Source organism: Ictidomys tridecemlineatus, chromosome 10 (assembly GCF_052094955.1).
Source record: "Ictidomys tridecemlineatus isolate mIctTri1 chromosome 10, mIctTri1.hap1, whole genome shotgun sequence".
Lineage (NCBI taxonomy): Eukaryota > Metazoa > Chordata > Mammalia > Rodentia > Sciuridae > Ictidomys > Ictidomys tridecemlineatus.
In genome coordinates this window covers 128,954,233-128,976,978 of record NC_135486.1, presented here as the reverse complement: position 1 = coordinate 128,976,978, position 22,746 = coordinate 128,954,233, and the positions used below count along the sequence as shown (strand labels likewise).

The 22,746-nt window shown below is 40.9% G+C and overlaps 1 protein-coding gene and 1 non-coding gene across 4 annotated transcripts in view; one reads left to right on the top strand and one right to left on the bottom strand.

Moving 5' to 3' along the window:
• Cog7 (component of oligomeric golgi complex 7) overlaps positions 1-22,317 on the bottom strand; it is a 63,339-nt gene extending 41,022 nt beyond the window's left edge. For 2 of the 3 annotated variants that reach the window (XR_005730309.2, XM_078024212.1), the window contains exons 1-6: positions 21,953-22,317; positions 17,996-18,144; positions 17,562-17,678; positions 14,664-14,832; positions 6,385-6,467; positions 5,507-5,629 (exon numbers count right to left, since the gene is read on the bottom strand). Coding sequence is in view for 2 of the 3 variants with exons in the window: in XM_078024212.1 (XP_077880338.1) it covers positions 5,507-5,629; positions 6,385-6,467; positions 14,664-14,832; positions 17,562-17,678; positions 17,996-18,144; positions 21,953-22,121 (810 nt within the window). In the remaining variant the exon portion in view is untranslated. The remainder of the gene's footprint in view (positions 1-5,506; positions 5,630-6,384; positions 6,468-14,663; positions 14,833-17,561; positions 17,679-17,995; positions 18,145-21,952) is intronic. The other variant, XM_005323747.5, reaches the window with a different exon arrangement.
• On the top strand, positions 140-272 carry LOC120887723 (small nucleolar RNA SNORA42/SNORA80 family). The gene has a single exon (XR_005731056.1). It is a non-coding gene; the product is annotated as a small nucleolar RNA SNORA42/SNORA80 family (small nucleolar RNA).
• Positions 22,318-22,746: the final 429 nt, after the last annotated feature.

Sequence of the window (22,746 nt, the reverse complement as noted above, 5' to 3'; positions counted from 1 at the left end):
ATGAATCTGAAGACTTAGTGTTCTTAAGATGTCAACACAACCCAAAGCCACCTTCAGATGGAATGCAAGCACTGATCAAAACATCAATAGTATTTTTTTTTTGAGGAATAGAAAAATCCATTCAAAAATTCATTTGAATGCATGGGTTGGATTAATGTAGGCTTGTCCCTGGGGCCTCTCATAGTGTCCCATGCTAGAGCAAACTATGCCCCCAAACCGTTGCCTGGCCTCTGTGTCCACAGGCTGCTGGCACTGAAGTGGGTTGCACAGTGCATAGAAGGAACAACCACAAAAACAACTCATCTGGAAGCTCAAGGTACCCCAAATAATCAAGATCGTCTTGAAAAAGGAGAGCAAAGTCAAAAGACTCGCCCTGTTTGGCTTCATGAAGAAAGGGGAATGTTATGGTCTGAACTGTGTTCCCCTAAAATTTATAAGTAAAGTCCTAATCCCAATACCTCAAGTGTGGCTGAAAACTTCTTCAAAAGTATAATGATAGCATAAGGACAGACACACAGACCAGTGGAATAGAACAGAAAGCCCAGAAGCAAACCCAGACATCTAAGACCAATTGATTTAAACCTGGGTGCCAAGGCCATTTCATAGGAAAAGCACAATCATAGCAACAAATGGTTCTCAGAAAACTGGATGTCCGTATGCAAAAGTACAAGGTAGGCCCCGGATCTTACACTGTGTAAAAAGTTAACCTGAGAAGGATTAAAGATCCTTAGCAACTGGTTATGGGATGGCCATGCCCATGGTCCAAAATATGTATATATTTTTTTAATTCTCAGAGAATTTACAAAACTGCAAAGAACATTTGTTTCCCTTGATACATCCTACATTAGACTCCACATAGTGCCACCCTGCTAGAGTCTGGGACAAAGAAATAGGGGGAAAGAAACAATCAAATCCAATAAATTATAAAATGACCAACTTGTGGCAGATGCTCCAATCTGTATTTCCTGAGGCAGTCATCCAGCCATCTACTGGAAGTCACGGTTAGACTGACACTTGGGAACTTAAAAGCACCCAAAATTAGAATCCATCATGTCCCCACTGAACTCCACAGGTGTTCCCTTCAACTTCCTACTTCTGTCAATAATGTCTCCACTCACCAGGATGAAAATCTCCCTTTTGACTTTCCTTTCTTTGAATCCCTTTACTGGTTACTAACAATTGTTTCAACGACTGTTCCTTCTTCAACTTGAACAGCACCAGCATCATCCCTACCAGGCAAAGGCTCTGTCTGTCTCCCAACTCTCCTTAGCAATTCACCCTATGTATCACCACCAAATTCTTTTTTTGTGGGGTGGGGGTAGGGGTGGGGGGCAGTACCAGGGATTGAACTCAGGGGCACTCGACCACTGAGCCCCATGCCCAGCCCTATTTGGTATTTTATTTAGAGACAGGGTCTCACTGAGCTGCTTAGTGCCTCACTGTTGCTGAGGCTGGCTCTGAACTCTCGATTCTCCTGACTCAGGCTCCTGAGCCACTGGGATTATAGGCGTGCTCCACCACGCCCAGGTCCACCAAATTCTTATTTTAAATTTACTTTAAAAGTTCTCTTATATTTTATATTTTTAAATATTGCGAGATTTGCCCATTATTCATAGTTTGGTATTGTTACTCTTTTTTATTGTAGCTATTCTGGTGGGTGTGTGCAGCAGTATCCCACTGTCGTTTTAATTTGCATTTCCCTGATGACTAAGGGCACTGAGCACCTATTTGTGGGCTTACTGGCCATTCATATATCTTCCTTTGTGAAGTGTCTATTCAAGTCTTTTGCCCATTTAAAAAACTGGGTTTTTGTTTTTTTTTTTTTTTGCCTTTTTGTTTTTTAATTGTAGGAGTACTTTATATATTCTGGATATAAGTCTTTGTCAGATATATTTGTAGATGTTTTCTTCTAGTCTATGACTTAAGCAGAGGTTCTAATTTTGATGAAACTTAATTCATCAGGTTTGGTTTGTTCTGGTCTGGTTTTTGCAGTGCTGGGGATCCAACCCAGGGCCTCACACATGCTACGCAAATGCCCTACCACTTAGCTACACCTCCAGCCCAGTTTTTCCATGTCTAGTTACTATTTTCTACAGCTAAGGGTCATCACTGAGCCCCCAAGTTCCAAGTCTGAAAACTTCTGTTGTTCTTTCGAAATGGCCACAGAATCTTTTTTGTCCAGTTACTTTAAAAAAGGGGAAACCTCTAAACATAAGGGGTTTAGGGGTCTTAACTGAAACATGCATTTTTTTAAAAATGCCACTAGAGGTCTAGAACATGACTTCACATATCGACCAACCAATGAGAACTCTCTGGAATACAACCATAGTCTAACTTCGCCCCCACCCCCAAGTCATTTAAGTTAAACCAGTCTTATCAACTTGGGCCACAGAAAGATAGTCCAGAGCTGCATTCACTACACACAAAAGCTAATTCAGGATGGACCACAGATCTAAACGTTAAAAGCTAAACAAACTCCTAGAAGAAAACATGGAAGAATATCCTTGAAACTTGAGGACTAGCAATGACTTCTTAGGATACAGAAAGCAACAACCATAAAAGAAAAAACAAAATGATAGGCTTCATCAAAATTGAAACTTCTCCTCAGGGCTGGGATGTAGTTTGGTGATGGAGTGCTTGCACAGTGCCTGCCCAGCACCTGCAAGGGCCTGAGTTTGATCCCCAGCATTGCAAAAAAGTTAAAAAATTAAAAATAAAACCTCTTTCAAGCCACAGACTGGAAGAAAATGTGCAAATGTCTACGAACATATCTGACAAAGGACTTATGCCCAGAATACATAAAGAACTCCTACAACTAAATAATAAAAAGGCAAACAACCCAATGTTTCACATGGGCAAAGGACTTGAATAGACACTTCACAAAGGAAGACATCCAAATGGCCATGAAGCACATGAATAGGTGCTTAGTGCCCTTAGTCATCAGGGAAATGCAAATTAAAACCACAATAGAACACTACTGCACACCCAGCAGAATGGCTAAAATTAAGAAGACCGACAACACCTCGTGTTAGCAAGCACAGGAAGCAATCAGAACTCTCACACTGTGTGGGAGTGCAATAAGGACGACTACTTTAGAAAAAGGCCTGGCAGTTTCCTATAAATCCAAATATACACCTGCCCTATGATCTCAGAATTCCACTCCTAGGTGTTTACTCAGGAGATATGAAGACATGTGTCTTAAAAAAAACACTTATAGAACAATGTTCATAGCAGCTTTATTCATAATGGTCCCAAACTAGAATGAGATCAAGTAGATCAAGTGTCCATCAATAAGAAAATGTGCAAACAAAACGATGTCTCAGTGGTAGAGCTCTTGCCTAGCATGTGTGAGGCACTGGGTTCAATTCTCAGCACTGCATATGAATAAATGAATAAAATAAAGGTTCATCAACATCTAAAAAAATTTTTTTAAATGATGTCTATTCACATCATGTAACAGAATTCAGCAATAAAAGGGAACAAACTAGCAATACATACAAATTAGTAAGTCTCAAAAACCCACCAGATGAAAGAAACCTTGCCACAACAATAAAGATGCCTTGCCACAGAGTGTCTTCCATCTGTGTGAAATCCCACAGCAGGCTAAATTAATTTATGTGGGGGGAACATCAGAGCAATAGCTGCCCGGGAAGAAGTGTGAGAGAACTTTCTAGGTGGATGGTAATGATTCGTGTCTAGAAAGAGGATAAGGTCACATCTATTTGCATTTGTTTGAATTAATCAAATGGTATATTTAAGATCACTGCATTTCATAATTTTACTTCAAAAAAAATACTTGAACTCTAGTTAATAATACACACACACACACACACACACATATATATATATACATATACGTGTTCTTAAATGAATGTTATATCCCAACTTGTTTTGAAATGAATCAAAAAATAAGGTTTGATGAGTAGATAGACGATGGATAGAAGGATAAATCTGTGACAAAGCAAACAGCAAAATGTTCACTGTCCAGCTGTGAGGTAGGTACACGGGTATTCACTGTAGAATTATTTCAGCCTTTTTATATGTTGGGTATTTTTCATACTAAATACTGGGGGAGGGCCAGGGGTGTAGTTCAGTTAGAACACCTGCTTAGTATGTGCAAGGCCCTCGTTTGATCCCCAGCAACAGGCAGGAAAAGGTTCATTTAAAACCTAGGGGAGGGCTAGAGATATGGCTCAAACGGTAGTGCTCCTCTGGCATGCACGAGGTCCTGGGTTCGATCCTCAGCACCACATACAAATAAAATAAAGATTTGTGTCCACCGAAAACTAAATAAATATTAAAAAAAGAAAAAAAGAAAAAAGAAAACCTAGGGGAACAGAAATGTGGAGGAGACACACCTACAGAACCTGCGGCCCTTGGCCTCACCTGCACTCTGCTGAGCTGCTGGAGATGAAAGCCCACCTGACATGCTCACATCCCGTCAAGAAAACAGGCCACGGCCAAAGGTATAAATAAGCATAAACTTATGCCTTCAAAACCAACAGTGAGGACCAAGCAGAAGTCTGAGAAGCCCCAGTTCTTTCTCCTAGATGATTCTCAGACGAGGAAGGGCATTTGTATGTACAGGCAAGAGCCGTTTTTCTCCTGTGGTTTGAGAAGTGGTAGAAGAGGCCTGGGCGGTAAACGGGTGTGAGCATATAGGCCTGCTGAAAACTCATGATCTGAGGTTCTTTTTCTCCTTAAAAAATCACGCAAACAAAACCTACCGAAGTTTGAATTAGGTTAGTTCAAGGAAGAAGAAGCCAGGATGGAGAAAGGGGCTTTAGCCATCCTCAACGCCATGACCCTGTGCAGGGAATCTCTCGGGTACATTTGAGTTTATTCCACCAAATGACTGATGAACATCTAAAGAGCAATCCACAACTAATGACGAGAAAAATAATAAGCCACACCACCAATAAGCCCAAGTACTCGGGCTGCTCCCCTTCTACAAGAGGGTCTGCTGCCCTCCTGGCCTGCGGATGAACCAGTGACGCTCCATTCCCCTCCGTCTGGAAACGCCTAGAGACCTGGGGAGGGTAAGGGATGGGAAGTTTCCTCCTGAACCCTCTGCTTCATTGCCCCTGCTCAGAGGGTGCCCTCAACACTATACTCTTCCTCTAACTCTTGATGAGAGAAGGGAAAGTGACTGCAGGCCAGGTAAGCTTTACCTGAGGTTGAGATATGAACAGCCGGTTCCCCACCACCGCCTGACTAGGGGCCTCCTGCCTTCAGATGTGAAGATAACGGCTTCCAGGAATTCCAAAGGCTCCCTAGCTGAACCACAGGCAGCACTGTCACATTAGATTCCACTTAAGATACGGATAAGAGTGATAAGAAGAGCTTTAATGGAAACCTAAGGACTTCACTGCCCTGGGTTTCCAAGCCTGTCTTTTAACCCCTTGGTGATGGTGACAGATGGGGACGTTTCCCGTGGGGCTCTGCAGCTGAGAGCAGGTGCTCCCAGCCGGTTACCCATTCCCCTAAAAACCACGTAAGCTGTTACCTGCGTGGCCCACTGGATTTGCGTGTGCCAAGCAGCGAGCAAGGCGTCATAGAGGCCGGTGAGCTGGCGGTCCAGGGGCAGGTCACTCTGGCACAGCTCTTGCCAGGCTGCCAAAAGCTGCACCTGCAGAGGCACAACAGAGAGGACCTTGCTGGGAGCACTGAATAAGTGGCCTGCTCCAACTGCCCTTCCCTTCCACCACCCCAGTGAGCACTGCTGCCTGCTGTCCCGAGCCAAGTGCCCGCTGAATCCATTCACTTTTTTTTTCCTAAAAAGGCAGAAAACAAAAACAGTAATCTCCTGTAATAATCATCCAAACCTTGAATGTGTCACCTCCAAGTACCTCTCTCCTTTTACCCTGCCCCAAAGACACGCCAGGATGCTCCACCCAGTGTGCTGCGCTCTTCAGAAGAGACCTTAGAGGTGGCTGTGAGTTGGTGCTAAAGCTTCATGTCCACTCCTTACTGCTTCAGGACACAGGGGCTTGAAGGACTGGGCTTCAAGGACTGGAGGTCAGCCCAGGAAGCTGCTGTGTTTTGGTAACCGAACTTCATCAACCCCACAAAACTTTAAAAAGTCTTACAGTTTGCTGAAAGGCACAATAAAGCTTATGACATGAATCTCCCTTAAGATACAAAAATGGGAATAAATTAAAACAATTTTTCAAGTCTGTTTGAATCCATCTAAATGAATCCAGCTGTAAATACAAAAGAGGATGAAAACTGATGAAATGTTTTCCAACTGGCAATTAGATGTGCCCATACGCTGGACCAAGAGTGCCCCCTACTGGTTAACGAGAAGAAAAACAGCCCTTAAGTCAAACTGCTGTTGCCAGAGCTATGAGCACTCCACAATTGTAATGGTTTGCAGCTTCTTACCTTGTGACACTTGTAATAGTATGCAAGGAGCTGGGGCATCCGGTCAATTTCAGTAAAAACCTTCACAAATATTTTGGACTGATCTAAAGAACAACATAAAACACATATAAGACTGTTACCAGGTTTTCTGGTATAGCCAAGAGAAATAATTCACTAGGTTAAATTTCATAGGTTCTAGGGCTGGGATTATAGTTCAGTGGTTGAGCGCCTGCCTAGCACGTGTGAGGCACTGGGTTTGATCCTCAGCACCACATAAAAATAGAATAAATAAAATAAAAGTATTTTTAAAATGTGGCTCTATGTAACTAGTATTCAGAAGTTCCTAACTAGATAACGAATTAACTCATGCATGGGGATCATAAATATGAAAAAGAAGTAATGTTAGGAGCAGAGTATGTTACCCAATAATCAGACACCACAAGCTCTGCTTGTTAAAGTCAACAAGCATCCCTGACAAGCATCACAAATAAAGCTGACATTACACATCAGCAAATCAATCAGCACATCTGAACAGTAAAATGAACCAGAATCAGGGTTGGCACTGGGCTGGGGGGCAAGCCTGGGGTATGAAATTTAAAGAAGCTATCACTCTCAGGGTTGTGCAAGCACACAACCACTTGCCTCACCTAGTCCTGGCCCTGATTTGAATCACAAACTGTTAGCGACAAGTACCTAAAATAACTGATAATTGACCTCATTTTGTAGGCAAGAAAACTGCAGCACAGAGAGTTTTAGTGACTTGCAGGACTGCAAACTATAGCAGAGATTGAAGTGCTGGCGCCCAATGTCCTGGCCTACAAAAGCAGCGATTTCATCTGACGTGTCAATCCAGTATTTATATGAACTGAAAAACACTGAGACAAGCAGGCCGTCTGTCAGGTGCCAAGAACAAACCTAGCTCTTAACTGCCTCAGGGTCTCTGTACTTACTGTATCTAAGACGATCTTCTGGTTTCTCCTCAGCCAACCTAGACTAGGTTCCTCCTGCAGTCCTGTCATGCCTTCCCTTCACAGAAATAATCTCAGTCTACATTGTTTTATTTATTACTTATATAATATCTGTCTTTCTCAACCATGAACACAAGCTCCAAGGAAAGCTGTAACATTTCCTATCTTGTTTCACTGTCCCCAGAATTAGCACCACACACAGCAGACACTCAATAACTGCACTAAGGTGAAGTCTGTTGAAATAGCATTGTTTTTCAGCATTATCAGAAACATGTTCATGGAAGAAAAAGTGGAAAAAAGAATAAGAAGAAAAATCTACTGATAATACCGTCACACTCTGACATACTAACGTTTAGATGGACATTTAAACAACACTGCTACAATGTGTGCCTTATCTTAAGGTATAATCACAACTTTCAAAATACCTACCCTATAGAGTAGAATTTCTTTAAATGAATAATAAAGCAGAATTTGCCAAAACAGCAAATGGCACATGCAGAAGTTATATCAAGATAGAGAAGATCAATAAGGAAACAGGAATTCAACCACAATCTAAACCAATTAGACCCGAGAGCCACAAACAGCAAAATATGTTCTTCCCAGTAAACAGGGAATATTCTCCAGGACAGACCATAAGTTAGACCATAAAATAAGTGCTAATAAATTTTAAAAGATGGAAATCATACAGCATCTTTTCTCATCACAACAGAAATAAACTAGAGATCAACAATAGAGAGAGAATTAGAAAATTAAAAATATGTGAAAATTAAACAACAAGCTTTTAAACAGCAATTAAGTTAAAGAAGAAATTCTGAGGAAAATTAGAAAATGCTTTTAGACAAATGGAAATGAAAACACAATATACCAAATTTATGGGATGCAGTGAAAGCAACTAAGCAAAGTAATTCATAGCTATAAACACATCCAAAAAGACCCCAGCTGGGATGTAGCTCAACGGTAAAGCACTTGCCCAGCATGCACAGGCCCTGGGTTCCACTCCCAGCACCACAAAATAATAATAATAATGATAATAATAATAACAACAACCTAACTCTAAATCTTAAGAAGAAACAAGATAAACTAAAACCAAAGACAGCAAAAGGAAAGAAAAAATAAAGATTAAAGCAGAGATAAATAAAATAGAGAATAAGAAAATAAAGAGAAAAATCAATGATTCTTTGAAAAGGAATCTTTGACAAATCTTTACTTAGATTCACTATGAAAAAGAGAAAGGACTTAAGACAACTAAAACCAGAAGTGAAAGAGAAAGCATTACTACCATTGCCACAGAAATAAAAAGGATCACACTGAGTACTTTAAATAATTATATATCAACACACTGAATAGCCTAGATAAAATGGATGATTCTTAAAAAAAATAAACTTTATAGAAATAGAAAAACTCTGAATAGACTTACAACTAATAAGAAGACTGAATCAGTGATCAGAAATCTCTTGAAAACAAAAAGCTCAGGACTGGATGGTTTTCTTGGTGAATTCTTTTATACATTTAAAGAAGAATTAACACCAATTTTTTCAAGTTCTTCCAAAAAAATTACAGAGGAACACTTCCTAATTTATTTTATGAGACTAGCACTACCATGATGCCAAAAATAGACAAAGAACTACAAGAAAACTATACACCAATATCCCTGATAAATATTGACACAAAAATTCTCAATGAAATCTTGATAACATTAAAAGGATTATACAGGGCTGTGGTTGTAGCTCAGTGGGCTAGGGTTGTAGCGCAGTGGTTGAGTGCTTGGCTCACATGTGTGAGGCACTGGGTTCAATCCTAAGCACCACATAAAAAAATAAATAAATGAAACAGAGATATTGTGTCCATCTACAACTAAAAACATTTTTTTTTAAAAAAGGATTATACATTGGGGCCTGGAGTTGTGGCTCAGTGGTAAGAGCATTTGCCTAGCATGTGTGAGGCCCTGGGTTCGATTCTCAGCACCATGTATAAAAAATGAATAAATAAAGGTCCATCAACATCTGAAAAAATATTTTAAAAATAAATAAATAAATAAAAAGGATTATACACCATGACCAAGTGGAATTTATTCCTGTGTGCCAGGATGGTTTAACAATGCAAGAATCAATTACTACTCCACAGTAACAAAATGAAGGGGGGGGGTGATCTCCTTAATTGATGTAGACAAGGCATTTAACGCAATTCAATACTCTCTCATATTAAAACACACTCAACAGACTAGAAATACAAGGAAACTACCTTAACATAATGAAAACCAAATACTTTCTCTTTTCAATTCATTACATTTTTGGGGCACTGAGGATTGAGCCCAGGGGCACTGTACCACCAAGAACACCCCTGGGTTTACATTCCCATCCCTTTTTATTTTGATATAGGGTCTGGCTAAGTTGCCCAGGCTAGTCTTGAACTTGTGATCCTCCTGCCTCAGTCTTCCAAGTAGCTGGGATTCCGTGTGTCACTGTGCCCGGCTGCCCATATAATTTTGTAAAGCTCACAGCTAACAAAATATTCAATGGTGAAGATTATTCCAAGTCTTTCCTCTAAAATTAGAAACAAGAAAAGGATGTCCACTTCCTCCAATGCTACTGAATGTATTAAGGGAAGTATTAATCAGAGAAGTTAGCAAGGAAAATTAAAGTAATTCAAATAGGAAAAAAGAATTATCTCTGTTTGCAGGCAAAGTCTTATATATAGAAAACCCTAAAGATTCCGCAAAAATCCTCTTAGAGCTGAGTACAGTAATGCACACTTGTAATCCCAGCTACTCAGGAGTCTGAGGTTGGGAGGATCACAGGTTTGAGGCCAACCTGGGAAACCTAGCAAGACCGTGTCTCAAAATAAAAATAAATAAAAAGGGCTGAGAACATAGCTCAGTAGTAGGTAGTCCAACCCCCAGTACCACCAAAAAAAAAAAAAAAACTATCAGAAATAATAAGTTTAGCAAAGTTGCATTAGGCAAAATCAAATCAATACACAAAATCGAGTTGTTTCTTTACATTTAATAATGAGCATTATTAAATATTTTTAAAATTTAAAAAAATATTTTTTAAAAAATTTCAATTACACTAACATCAAAAAGAATAAAATACTTTGTAATAAACTTAACCAAATAGCTAAAAGATATACACTGAAAACTACAAAGCACTGCTGAAAGAAATTAAAGACACAAATAAACAGAGAGACATCTCATGTTTATGGATTGGAAGACTTAATATCATTAAGATGTCAATACTAGTCAAAGTGATCTACAGATTTAATGCAATTCCTCCCCAAATCTCAACAATTTTTGCATAAACAAAAAATCCATCCTCAAATTTATATGAAATCTCAAGGGTCCCTGAAAAATCAAATCATTTTGAAAACAAAATGAAAATCTCATACCTCCTGACTTCAAAACTTACTAAGGGGCTGGGGTAGTGGCTCAGTGGTAGAATGCTCACCTAGCATGTGCAAGGCCCTGGTTTCGATCCTCAGCACCATATATAAATAAAGGTATTGGGTGCAACTACAACTAAAAAAATAAATAAATTTAAAAAAAAAAACTTTCTATAAAGTTACAACAATGAAAACAGTGTAGTTCTAACATAAGTATAGACATACAAACTATGTGTCTTTATATAGTTTATATATAGACTATATTCTGTGGATTCAGATCAACAGTGGAACCAGAAACAAACCCCCATATACATGGTCAAATGATTTTCAACAAGAGTGCCAGATCAGTCAGGCACGGAACACCAGCAGCTCGGGAGGCTGAGGCAGGAGGATCACAAGTTCAAACAGCCTCAGCAAAAAGCGAGGCACTAAGCAATTCAGTGAGACCCTGTCTCTAAATAAAATACAAGAAAGGGCTGGGGATGTGGCTCACAATGGTTGGTAAGCGCCTCTGAGTTCAATCCCTGGTACCCTCGTGCCAAAAAAAAAAAAAAGAATGCCAAGATCATTCAAAGGAGAAAGGAAATTTTTTCAGCTCAGAAAACTGGATATCCATAAGAAAAAAGAAGGACTCTTACAAAAATAAGATATTCAGGAGGCTAAAGCAGGAGAATCCCAAGTTTGAGGCCTGTGTAAACAACTGAGCCAAACCCTCAGATTTTAAAAATTATATGTATAAAAAAAAGCAGAGGCTGGTAATATAACTCAATGGTAGAGCAACTTATCTAGCAAGCACAAGGACCTGGGTTCAGTCCCCAGGGCTGAGGGAAAGAACTAATCCCACAGAATGAGAGAAAATATTTGCAAATCATTATCTGATAAGGGAGACAGGGAAGGGCAAGAGGCAGAAAGAGGAACGTAAGTACACAGAGTAGGGGAACCAGATATTACTGCATGTATGAAGTTGACAAACTGGGAAAAATTTTCATCTTATTTTTTGAAGTTAAACATCACAAGTAAAACTAAAATGAAGTTTTATATATATATATATGTATTTCAAATTATCTTTGAGAAAAATTATAAAGAAATCATACAGCATAGAGAACAAAGGAATGGAAAGAAACATACAAGCAAAAAATATAAAAATAGACACATAAAAGACTGGAAATTTCTGTTTAAAAAAATAAAACCTAGATGGGATGAAAATTATTATTAAAAGACATACAAGGACTAGACTTAAAAACAAAATTTGGACTGGAGTGTGGCTCAGTGGTACAGCACTTGCCTGGCAAGTGTGAGGCCCTGGGTTTGATCCTCAGCACCACATAGATACATAATATAAAAGATCCATTGACAACTAAAAAATATATATATTAGAAAAAAAAAGTAAAATCCAACTATGTGTCATTTGTAATAGACCACTCTAAAATAAAACATCTCAGAAAGTCTGAAGATTATAAACAAAGCAAAGACATACTAAAGCAAATAGAAACAAAAAGAAAACAGAACTCATAATATTTAATACCCAAGTTGAACTGAGATAGAAATCATTCAATGGGGCCATGGCAAAATTTAATAAAAATGCTATTTAAATACTAATAGAGCAAGAAGGAAAAAAATGAAGGTTTTCCAAGGTGGCTTCCAAGAAGCCAACACAATCATGATACCACAACCCAGCAAGGATATTCACTTATGGTATCTCAATTAAAAAAAATCTAAATAAGATTAACAAATACCTAGCAGTACATTTATACACATACACACACAGAGTAAACACGCAAGGTTTGTTCTTAAAATGCAAGAATGAAGTCATACTCGAAATGTTATTTATGATTTATCAGTTAGTAGGTGAGTGGAAATAAAAATAACAAATTAATCCTGATAGATGCTGAAAAGGCACTTAATAAGTTTGGTAATGATTTTTATTTTTTAAAAATTATCTAAGTGCTCACTTGATAGTATAATAAATAAATAGATCTTACCTAACACAACAGTGCCTTGTTGCTGCCTCTGGAGTTACTGCATAACCCAGGAACTACAGAGAAAGATTCTCAGCGGAAACAGAGGCACACAGTTCTCCAGAGCTGAAGTGAAGGGACAGCAATTTGATAAGGCTTCACTACCCAGAAGGGGGCCAGACCTTCCAGGCCGTACCTCTGGAGCCAAGAGTGGGGAGAAACTGCCTTCTAGGGGAGCAGTGTGACCACGGGCACAGGAGGCTAAGCTCACTCGTCCACACTGCTTATCAACTATCCAGAGGGCCCTTCTCCAAGAGTTTTGTCCCAACTGGCCCTGGACATTCCTGGTTTATGTTGTCCCAGATTAATTAGGAAAGCTCTCCCTTCAGTCATAAAAAAGTGTTCATCTGCAGCAACACAGATGACCATGGAAGGCATCGTGTTAAGTGAAATACGCCAGGCAACGAAATACAAACAACGTATGACGACTTCTGTGTGTGGAATCTATGAAAGCTGAACTTAGTGAAGGACAGCGGAATGGTAGCTGCCGGGGCAGGAGGTGGGGGAAATAGAGGATGTTGGTCAAAGGGTACACACTGTCAACAGATGAGTCAGTTCTGGGGATCTAATACACAGCATGGTGAATATACAGCTACTAACAATGTGCTGTGAAATTGAAATTTGCTAATAGTAAATCTTAAGTGTTCTCAGCACAGTAAGAAAAAGTAGTAACTATGTGTAGCAGTTTAGACATGGTGTCCCCCAAAAGCTCATGTGACATAATACAAGGTTTGGAGGAGAAATGATTGGGTTATATCTTTAACCTAATCCCTGATAGGGATTAACTGAGTGGCAACTGAAGTGGTGGGTGTGGCTGGGAGGAGGTGGGGCAGTGGGGGCCTGGCTTTGGGGTATCTATTTTTCTCTGGCAAGTGGTCTCTCTCTCTGCTTCCTGATCATCATGTGAGCTGCTTCCCTCTACCATACTTTTCTGCCATGGTGTTCCACCTGACCTCAAGCTTCGAGGAATGGAGCCGCCATCTATAGACTAAGACTTCTAAAACTGTGAACCTTCAAATCAACTTTTCTTCCTCTACAACTGTTCTGATTGGGTCTTTTAGTCACAGCAGTGAAAAAGCTGACTAAAACACTATGTGAGGTGATGGATACACTACCTAGGTATCAAATCCTCATATTGCACATCTAAATATACACAATTCTACCAGAGAACTCAACTGCTGAAAAATAACATAACATCACAGTATTCTTGATAAGGGTCAAAACTTATTCCAATGTCACATTTAAAATGTGTACATTTCTCTAAATATAAACTTTATCCAATAATTATAATCTAATTTTGAACTGTACTTATTGATATGAATACTGAAGTATTTAGGACTGAAGTGTACTAATGTTTGCAACTTTGAAATAGCATTAGAAAGACTAAGATGGGTTGATGGATGGTAGGTAAACACGTGATAAAGCAAACTGCAGCATAATGCTAATGCTGGAATCCAGAGAGTATGTTCAGGACATTTGTTTCAACTTTTCTGTATGTTTGAAAATTTCACATAAGATGTTCAAAACACATAAGCATCATAAGTTATAATTTAGTTCCATTTTTTCCCTTTGTAGTACTGGTTATTGAACCCAGGGTTTTACACATACTACCCAAGAGCTATACAACTGAGCTATACCCCTCACCCTTTTTTAAATTTTTTTTAGTACTGAGAACTTAACCCAGGGGTGCTTTACCACTGAGCTATATCCTCGGCCCTTTTAATTTTTTTTCATTTGAGATAGGGTCTCACTAAGTTGCTGAGGCTGGCCTCAAACTTGTGATCCCCCTGCCTCAGCCTCTTGAGACATGTGCCATGGTGCGTAGCTACTTCCAGTCTTATAATATGATCAACATCAAGACATTTTCAAGACTGAAGACTCAGAAAGTCTTACCTTTATAAAGAAATGTGCAGACACAAGAAAGAGCCATACTCACCTACAGACTGAGAAGTGAATGCTGCTACAATCTGAGGACTGGCCAGGGCCTCCAGTCTGTTCTTCAAGGCCTCTAAGTGCACACATTTTTCTGAGTAGTCTGGTGTATCCACAAGCATTGTCAAGCTGTTCTGCATGCCAGTTAGCTTGGCAGAAATCACAGTGATATCCTGTAAAAAAATGAGAATAGAGGGTATTTATTTTAAAAGACTCCAGCTACCTCAATTGGGATTGAATAAAATACAGGAAAAGGCAACTCTTAATATAAAAAAAATGGCCAATAAACATTATATTCAACATTACTGGTACTCAAATAACTGCAAATTAAAACAAGAATGTGCCATTTTCCTCTAAAAAACTGGGAAAGTTTTTAAAAAATTATGATAGCTATTGTTTGGCGAAGATGCAAAAAAAAAAAGACACTCTGGTGTCATACATGTCTGCTGACTTACTCCAACAGCAACATGACAAGAGTCTTAAAAATACTCACATCATTTAACTTGGTATTTTCTCTTCCAGAAATGATTATTTCTTTAAAGGATATAGAGATATTACTGTATTATAATTAATGTGATTGTAGTGTTAAAATAACAAAGCCTAGAAGCAACATAAATCTTCTATTATAACAAATAAAATATAAATTATGGGTCACTCATAATGGTATATGGAATACTGTACAGCCACCCAAAATTATGTTTTTGAAATGTACTAAATAAAGGTATTGTGTAAAACTACAACTAAAAAATAAATATTAAAAAAAATTTACAACTTACTATTAAATGAAATAAACACTATAAAAAAGTATATAGACACGAGTCCCAATTTTGTTTCATATACATCAATGTAATATATGTAATACATACATATATATTAGTTATACACAGGTATAACTGAATGTACACAGTCATTACATCTGTATACATACAAAAATACATACCTAAGTAAAAAAGTGTACAAACATGTATAAAAAATACCTAATAGGGGCTGGAGCTGGAGCTCAGTGGTAGAGTGCTTGCATAGTATGGGTGAGGCACTGGGTTTGATCTTCAAACCACATAAAATAAATAAATAAAGTTATAAAAATTATTTTTAAAAAAATCCTTTACAGACTTAAAAAGTATATTTCTGGGGTCTAGAAATATGGAACATTTTCTTTCCTTCCTTGTGTACTGAATTCCTCAAATCTTGTAAGATACACATAAATGAGTTTTTTAATTAGAAAAATAATTAATTAAGAAAGTACTACTTGATAGTATTCCAGCATTCAATGAGCTGTGATGTATCAGACACTGTATCAGACATCTGAGACTCCCAGATGAGTAAGGTCGCATTACAAAGATGTGCTCACAACTCAGTGGGATAGAAAGATTCTGATGCAACTTCAGAACAATGGCTCACATGTTACAGGAGCAATCAGTTTTGCCTTGGAGAGTCAAGGAGCCGTCGTAGGGCAGAGCTGTGAAGGGTGGTGCTCTGACTGGACCTAGAGGGACGAGTGGAGGTCCACTCTGATGCAAAGAAAAGCAGAAGGACAGTTCAGGCAGAGAATTGAAGAGCGGAAGGAGATGGCACGTTGGTCTGGAACAGTCACGTGGTGGACAGACATGGGGGGGCAGCCAGGGAAACGCTGAAAGGCAGGCCACAACCTGTCCTGAAATAGGCTGCCCTATTAGGGGCTCAAAATCTATCCAGAAGAGAATGGGAAATCACTTAAAGTTAAAATGCGAGGGGAGGGAGACAAGGAAATGGCAGGTGCCAATTTATGCTTTAGGATATCCCCGTGGTCGCATGTGGAAGATAAATTAGTGTGGCAAAGAGACCAATGGTCAGCTGTCATAATGGTCCAGGAACAAATGATTAAAAGCATGACTAGAATCCTAGCAGAGAGAAAAAGAACAGATATAACTGAATAGGAAAGAAGGAGCAGTTAAGGCTTCTGGCGTTTCTAGGCTAAATGCTTAGATGGAAAATGGCCCTATTAACCAGGATGGGGGAACACAAGAAAGAGTGATGGTTTATGGCTTTGGAGAGAAATAAACAATTCAGCCGGGCATGGTGTCGCACCCCTGTAATCCCAACTACTCAGGGGGCTAAGGCAGGAAGATCTTAAGTTCAAGGTCAGCCTGGTAACTTAAAAAGATTATGTCTCAAAATAAAAAATAAAAAGGGCTGGAGATGTAGCTCCGTAGTAGAGCACTGGCCTAGCATGCATAGGCCCTGGGGTCTATGCCTAATTCTGAAAAAAATAAAAATAAAAACAGAATTCAGTTTTTGAAATGCCAAATGCTAAGGAGAGTCCAGCTGGATACTGCTGGTCTTGTGAGCAGTTAGTTTCAAGTATCAGGAGAGTAAAGGGCAGAAAAACAAGATGTATTTAAACGACTAATTGACATTAGTAGTTAAAATAGTAAACCACTAATGTCAATTATTACAAGCAGAAACCTTATTTATTTATTTATTGTAGTCCTTGGGGACTGAGCCCCATGCTCGTTAGGCAAGCACTCTACCACTCAGCACATTTCCAGGCCTTCTTTTTCCTTTTGAGACAGGGTCTAAGTTGTCCAGCTGGTCCCACACTTGCCATAAACCAGTGTCAGCCTCCAAGTAGCTGAACTGCAGCTGTGCACACCACCCCTGGCGGGGACATGTTGGTTGAGACTTCTCCTCCACTCACTCTCCATGACCAAGAGGCTTCATCAGGCAAGGTGTGCAGAGTGTGCGGGGGAGGACTGAGAGCAGTTTCAGATTTTCCCTACAGGACGTCTGAACATTTCTGTCTGCCGCGAATGACATCCCTGGAGGTTGGGGATATTCTGATGAGAGGCTATCGCATTTGCTTTCCCCAAATCTCAAGCTCTCGCCTAAATGAATTTCCAACACCCCTAAATAAGATGCCTACTTGAGTCTTAAATGTCTCCTCAATATCGGCGCTCAGCGTGCTCCACTTGTCCGCTTCTTGAAGAGATTCAGCAGCAAGCTGCATCCTGGACTTCACCTGGTCGATTTCCACCAATACCTGAAAGGAAATGAAGCAAAAATGAAGCAGAGTTCCTTTTCCTCTACCTTCCCCCAGTGACCTGAAGCATGAGTCTCGTGGCATGCTCCTTCTTCGGGTAGTTTCTGTACCCCAAAGCACCAATCACCTAGTCAATTTTACTCAGCATGCTGAAGAGATACGTAAGTGGAAAGGACGAAGCTGGAAGGTGACTAAAATGATGGCTAGAATTCTGAGTTCAGGCTGGCCTTTGGCAATGCTGTGCTGTCCACCATCCCCTGTGAGAGTGAACACCTTCCAAAAACCAGAATCCCCACATAGGGCAGGAGCCGAAATACCTGCATCGACTGCGATGTGTCCTGTTCAAATTTTTTAATGTCTTCCTTGACAAGAATCATTTGTTCTTTTAGAAAAGATGCCTCCTGTTTAAGAGCTTCAACATCACGGAGCACTTTGGGCATGTTCTGAAGGGCCTGGTGACTTGTTTCTGTAGCACAAATCAAGAACAGCAACATGCACAAAAGGTAAAAATTGGAGCAGTCACCAGTGATAACTTTGAAATATGAGAGACAACAGAGAGAAAACTGCCGGAAGCAGTACAAATCACAGAGCTTTTAGAGCCTGCGCCAAGTGTCAAGCAGGAGACAGGATGGGAGGGGAGGAGGCCTTAGTAAGGTCCATGTCCTCCTCCTCCTCAGTGTCCTAAGTATCTTGGATTACAGGCATGTGCCACCACGCCCAGTATCTTTTGGCAATTCTTAAGATAAGTAACACTTTCCTAGGTACCATGGCTGCCATATTGCAGACCCTGAAAACAAAGTGAGTCACATACTGAATCCAGGTATTTTATAAGTTTGAGGGATTATGAAGGTCAAGGGTGACCCTAGTTGACGAGCGGAGTCCACGGCAACCAGGTTGCAGCAGATAAATAGTGGGGAGTCTCTAGTTAATCCAGTGGTTCTCAAACCTGAACCTGTTTCAGAATTACCCAGTTTCTCTCTCAGTAGGTGTGGGGTAGACCCAAGATCTGCATTTCTAATCCTTCTTCAAACAACAATGCTGGCCCCAGGACCACACATAAGAACCACTAGCCTGCTCCTTCTGCTCCCCTCATCAGACTCAGAAGGCAAATTGTACCTCTAGAACTATGGCACCAGAGTCTAGGTGGCCACTCTGTGGTCTACACAGGGACATGCCAGAGACATGACTGGTTTCTTCAGGCAGTCCTTTCAAAAATGATGTCATCCATGACCAGGTGATGGTGCTTTACCACTTAAACAATTTTATGAAATAGTCAAAAGTATGATGAGAAAGTAGCAATGCTGATTCATGGTCATTCCAAAATGCAGTCCACCGAGCACCAGTGTCAAAGGATATGGTTAAAATGCAGGTCCCGGGGCCATGGGCCAGAGACTTTTATTTAGTAGGTTTGGTTTGAGATCAAGGAACCTGTGTTTTATAATGAATATTCCAAGTATAGAATACAATTTGAAAATCTTTGCAGAACCTGATGTGTAATCTGGATTGGGAGGTCACCAGCAGAACCCTTTAGCCCTTGAAGAGCAATTCACTGGGGAATCAAGCAAAGGAGTCCACAGTCTCCTGCTCCACCCTTGCACTGAATGGAACCTTAATATCCTGATGACGTGCTGTAGAAACCTGCTCATTCAATTCTGTCACAAAATAGCAATACTGACCCAAGTACGGGTCTAAGGCTGAGGGACCAGGGTCAGAACCTGTGAAGGTTTCTTCAACTGACTCAACAGGGCTGACATGGCCCCAGCCACGTCTCCCACTGGCTAAACCTCAGTCACTCTTCAGGTCCTGCTGACCCCCTGTGAACCTCTTTTTCCCTCTCCTTAGCATCCCCAAATTTAGCTGATTCCTATATCTATCATAAAAATTATTTCTGACAGATGGTAGCATACACCTGTTATCCCAGACACTTGGGAGGCTGAGGCAGGAAGAATGCAAGTTTGAGGCCAGCCTCAACAACTTGAAGCCCTAAGCAAATTAGTGAGACTGTCTCAAAGCAAAATAAAAAAGGTCTGGGGATGTGGCTCAGTGGTTAAGTGTCCCTGGGTTCAATTCCTCGTACCAAAAACAAAAACAACAACAAAGAAAAAAAACTCTGTCTTTGGGGGAAGTGCTGGGGAGCGATATTGGGCAAATCATATTCTTATATGTGTGCATGTACAAATGTAAAACAAATCCCATCATTATGTACAACTATAACGTACCAATAAAATATGTGGAAAGAGGAAAAAAACCTAACTCTTCCAGTGGTTGCCTCCCTCTTGAAGGGTCAGGGCATTTTCTGGAGTGTCAGCAACATTCTATGTTTTGGGGTGAGTCTAAGTTATAGTAGTTGAATACACTTGCCCAAACTTGGCAAACTCGTCAGATAAGACCCATGCATCTCACCTATGTAAACTTCAGCTAAAAGAAAACGGTAAATAAATATTGAACTCTACTGTGTCGGGTTCTAACTGAAACTTCAAGAAATGAAACATACCAATATACATACTTACAACTTGTGATTTTGAAATACACCAAAAAAATTAGATGGATCAATGAATAGAGGGAATGGATCAATGGACAGATTCGTGGTAAAGCAAGAACAGTAAAATGTTAATTGCATAATCTAGACAGTGAGTTTATGGATGTCCACTTCACCATGGCTTAGTTCAAGAATCTGCTATAATCCTTCATTTTCTCTCCCTCTTATCCCTCATTCCAGAATCCATCAGCAAATTCTCCCCTTTCTTGCTCCTAATATTATCCTGAAGTTCCTACCTCTCAATATGTTCACTGAATTACCCCCAATCATCTCTTTTTCACAATCATGAACATTCAGTGGAAGGACCCAGCAATGTTTTTGTTTGTAGTTTGGTACCAGATTGAACCCAGAGGTGCTTAACCACTGATCCACATACCCAGGTTTTTTAATTTTTAATTTTTTTTTTAATTTTGAGTCAGGGTCTCAATAATTTGCTTATTGCCTTGCTAAATGACTGAACCTGGCTTTGAATTTGCAATCCCTCTGCCTCAGCCTCCCAAGCCACTGGAATTACAGGTGTGTGCCACCATGCCCTGTTCAGGGGTTCTTTATCACAGAGCTGCCTCCCCACAATTAAAAAGGCTCTCATAAATTTCCAAATATTCCCAAAGATGAGGGCAAAGTGGAAGAAAAGGTTTTGTATCCACTTTCCCACTTCCTTAACACATATAAAGCACTTAGAATGTCATGTGATATACCAAGTCCTCAAGTGTCTGCTATTATACTATTATTCATGTCCTCCCTTTGCCCTAGGAAGTTCTCATTCAAGGACTACTGCAGGGAAAGCCCTTTATGATACTCCCAGACAAGAGATAACTGCACTTTTCTGGCCAGCTCTCAGGGCTCCAGGTTCTAGTCTCCTTAAAGCCACCCTTCATTAAAATTTAACTATTTACATACTTTCCCCACAGGCAGCAAGCTGCAGAGAGTTAACTTTTTCCTCCCCAGGGCCCATTTCTTGATACAAGACAGGAGATGCTCCCTAATTACTAAAAAAAAAAAAAAAAAAAAGCAAAGTACAATAAAGAATCTGCACTGAAAGAAAACCTCTAGTTCCTTTCCTTAAACAATGAGCTTATCTATAAAACAAAGTTCTATTTACTATTCGGTTTCAGCGGAAGCAATGTGTTTGCTTTTTCCAACAAAGCCTAGCAGAGGGCTGGTGTGCAGAATGTACTGAATCAACATAGAGCAAAATAAAGTCAAACAGAGGAAGTATTTGACGTGGCTACTGATGGATATTATTTTTTATAACTAACTATCCCTTAAAAAATGGCTGAAGTTTCCATTCTGGCCAGCCTATCTTCTCCCATTAACATAAAGATCCATTAAAATATTATTTCATCCCGGCGACTCAGGAGGCTGAGGCAGGAGGATCTTGAGTTCAAAGCCAGCCTCAGCATATTAGCGAGACCCTAAGCAACTCAGTGAGACCCTGTCTCTAAATAAAACACACACAAAAAAGGGCTGGGGGTGTGGTTCAGTGGTTAGGCGCCCTTGGGTTCAATACCGGGTACCCCCAGCACCCCCCTAAAAAAAAAAAAGAAAGAAAACTAATGTGCAAAATTTGCAAGTGTTAAAGACAGTGCAGCAGCAGGCTGAGGCTTCCTCCTGGATGCAGTCGGGTCTGCAGGGCTATTTACTGCCCAATCCGGGCACGGCCAGGGCACCCCGCCCAGCTCTGCCAGCCGGGCTCAGGGGAGGGGCTGGGGGGCCGGGCCCCCGCGCGACTCACCCTCCACGGCGTGGTTCACCTCCTGGATGAACAGCTGCAGCTTCATCACCAGGGTGGCTGCGTGGCCGTCCGCCTTCCCGGCGGCCGAGTCTTTCGGGCCAGCCCTGAAGGCCGCGTTGATCCACTCTTTCACGTCGAAGTCGTCGGCCAGGAACTTGGAGAAGTCCATGGCGACACGGCCTCAGGCCTGGCGTCCAGGCCCGAAGAGTAGGCTCCGGGCGGCCACGGGGACGCTGAAGCGGGTGACACGGCGAGAACACCGAAGCTGGCCTCTATAGCGCCCGCAACTCGCCAGGGTGCAGCCCCTCAGTCAACCGGCTGGGGCTGCGACGGGAATGAGCCTCACCGCGCGCCGTACTCCTTCCGGAAGTGGGCGGCCGTTACCATAGCGACTGCCGGCGCTTGGTAGGCGATCCCGGAAGCGCGAGCTCCTGGCAAGTAGGGTCGTCCCCGTTCGGGCTAATAATGTGCACAGTCTTTGAGTACTACTGGTCTCCCCAACGTCTAGATGAAGAACAGAGGCAGTTAAGTAAGACTCGGGCCAGCTGGCCCTGGCGCCTGGTGTTCTACTGCTCTCCCAGGGGGAGCAGGGGAAGCCCGCGTGATCTGGCCTCTGCCCACCACTCTTCCTGCGGGTCTCACGTAGCCTCCTTTGTTGGCCTCCTTTCCCGAAACACTACCTTGAAAACCACCGGTTCTTGCTCAAAACAAACAAACAACGCGACACCTAGGAAATGAGAGACTATGTGGGAGGCTTCCTATGTCATAGGAACCCCAACTTTATTCAACTACTT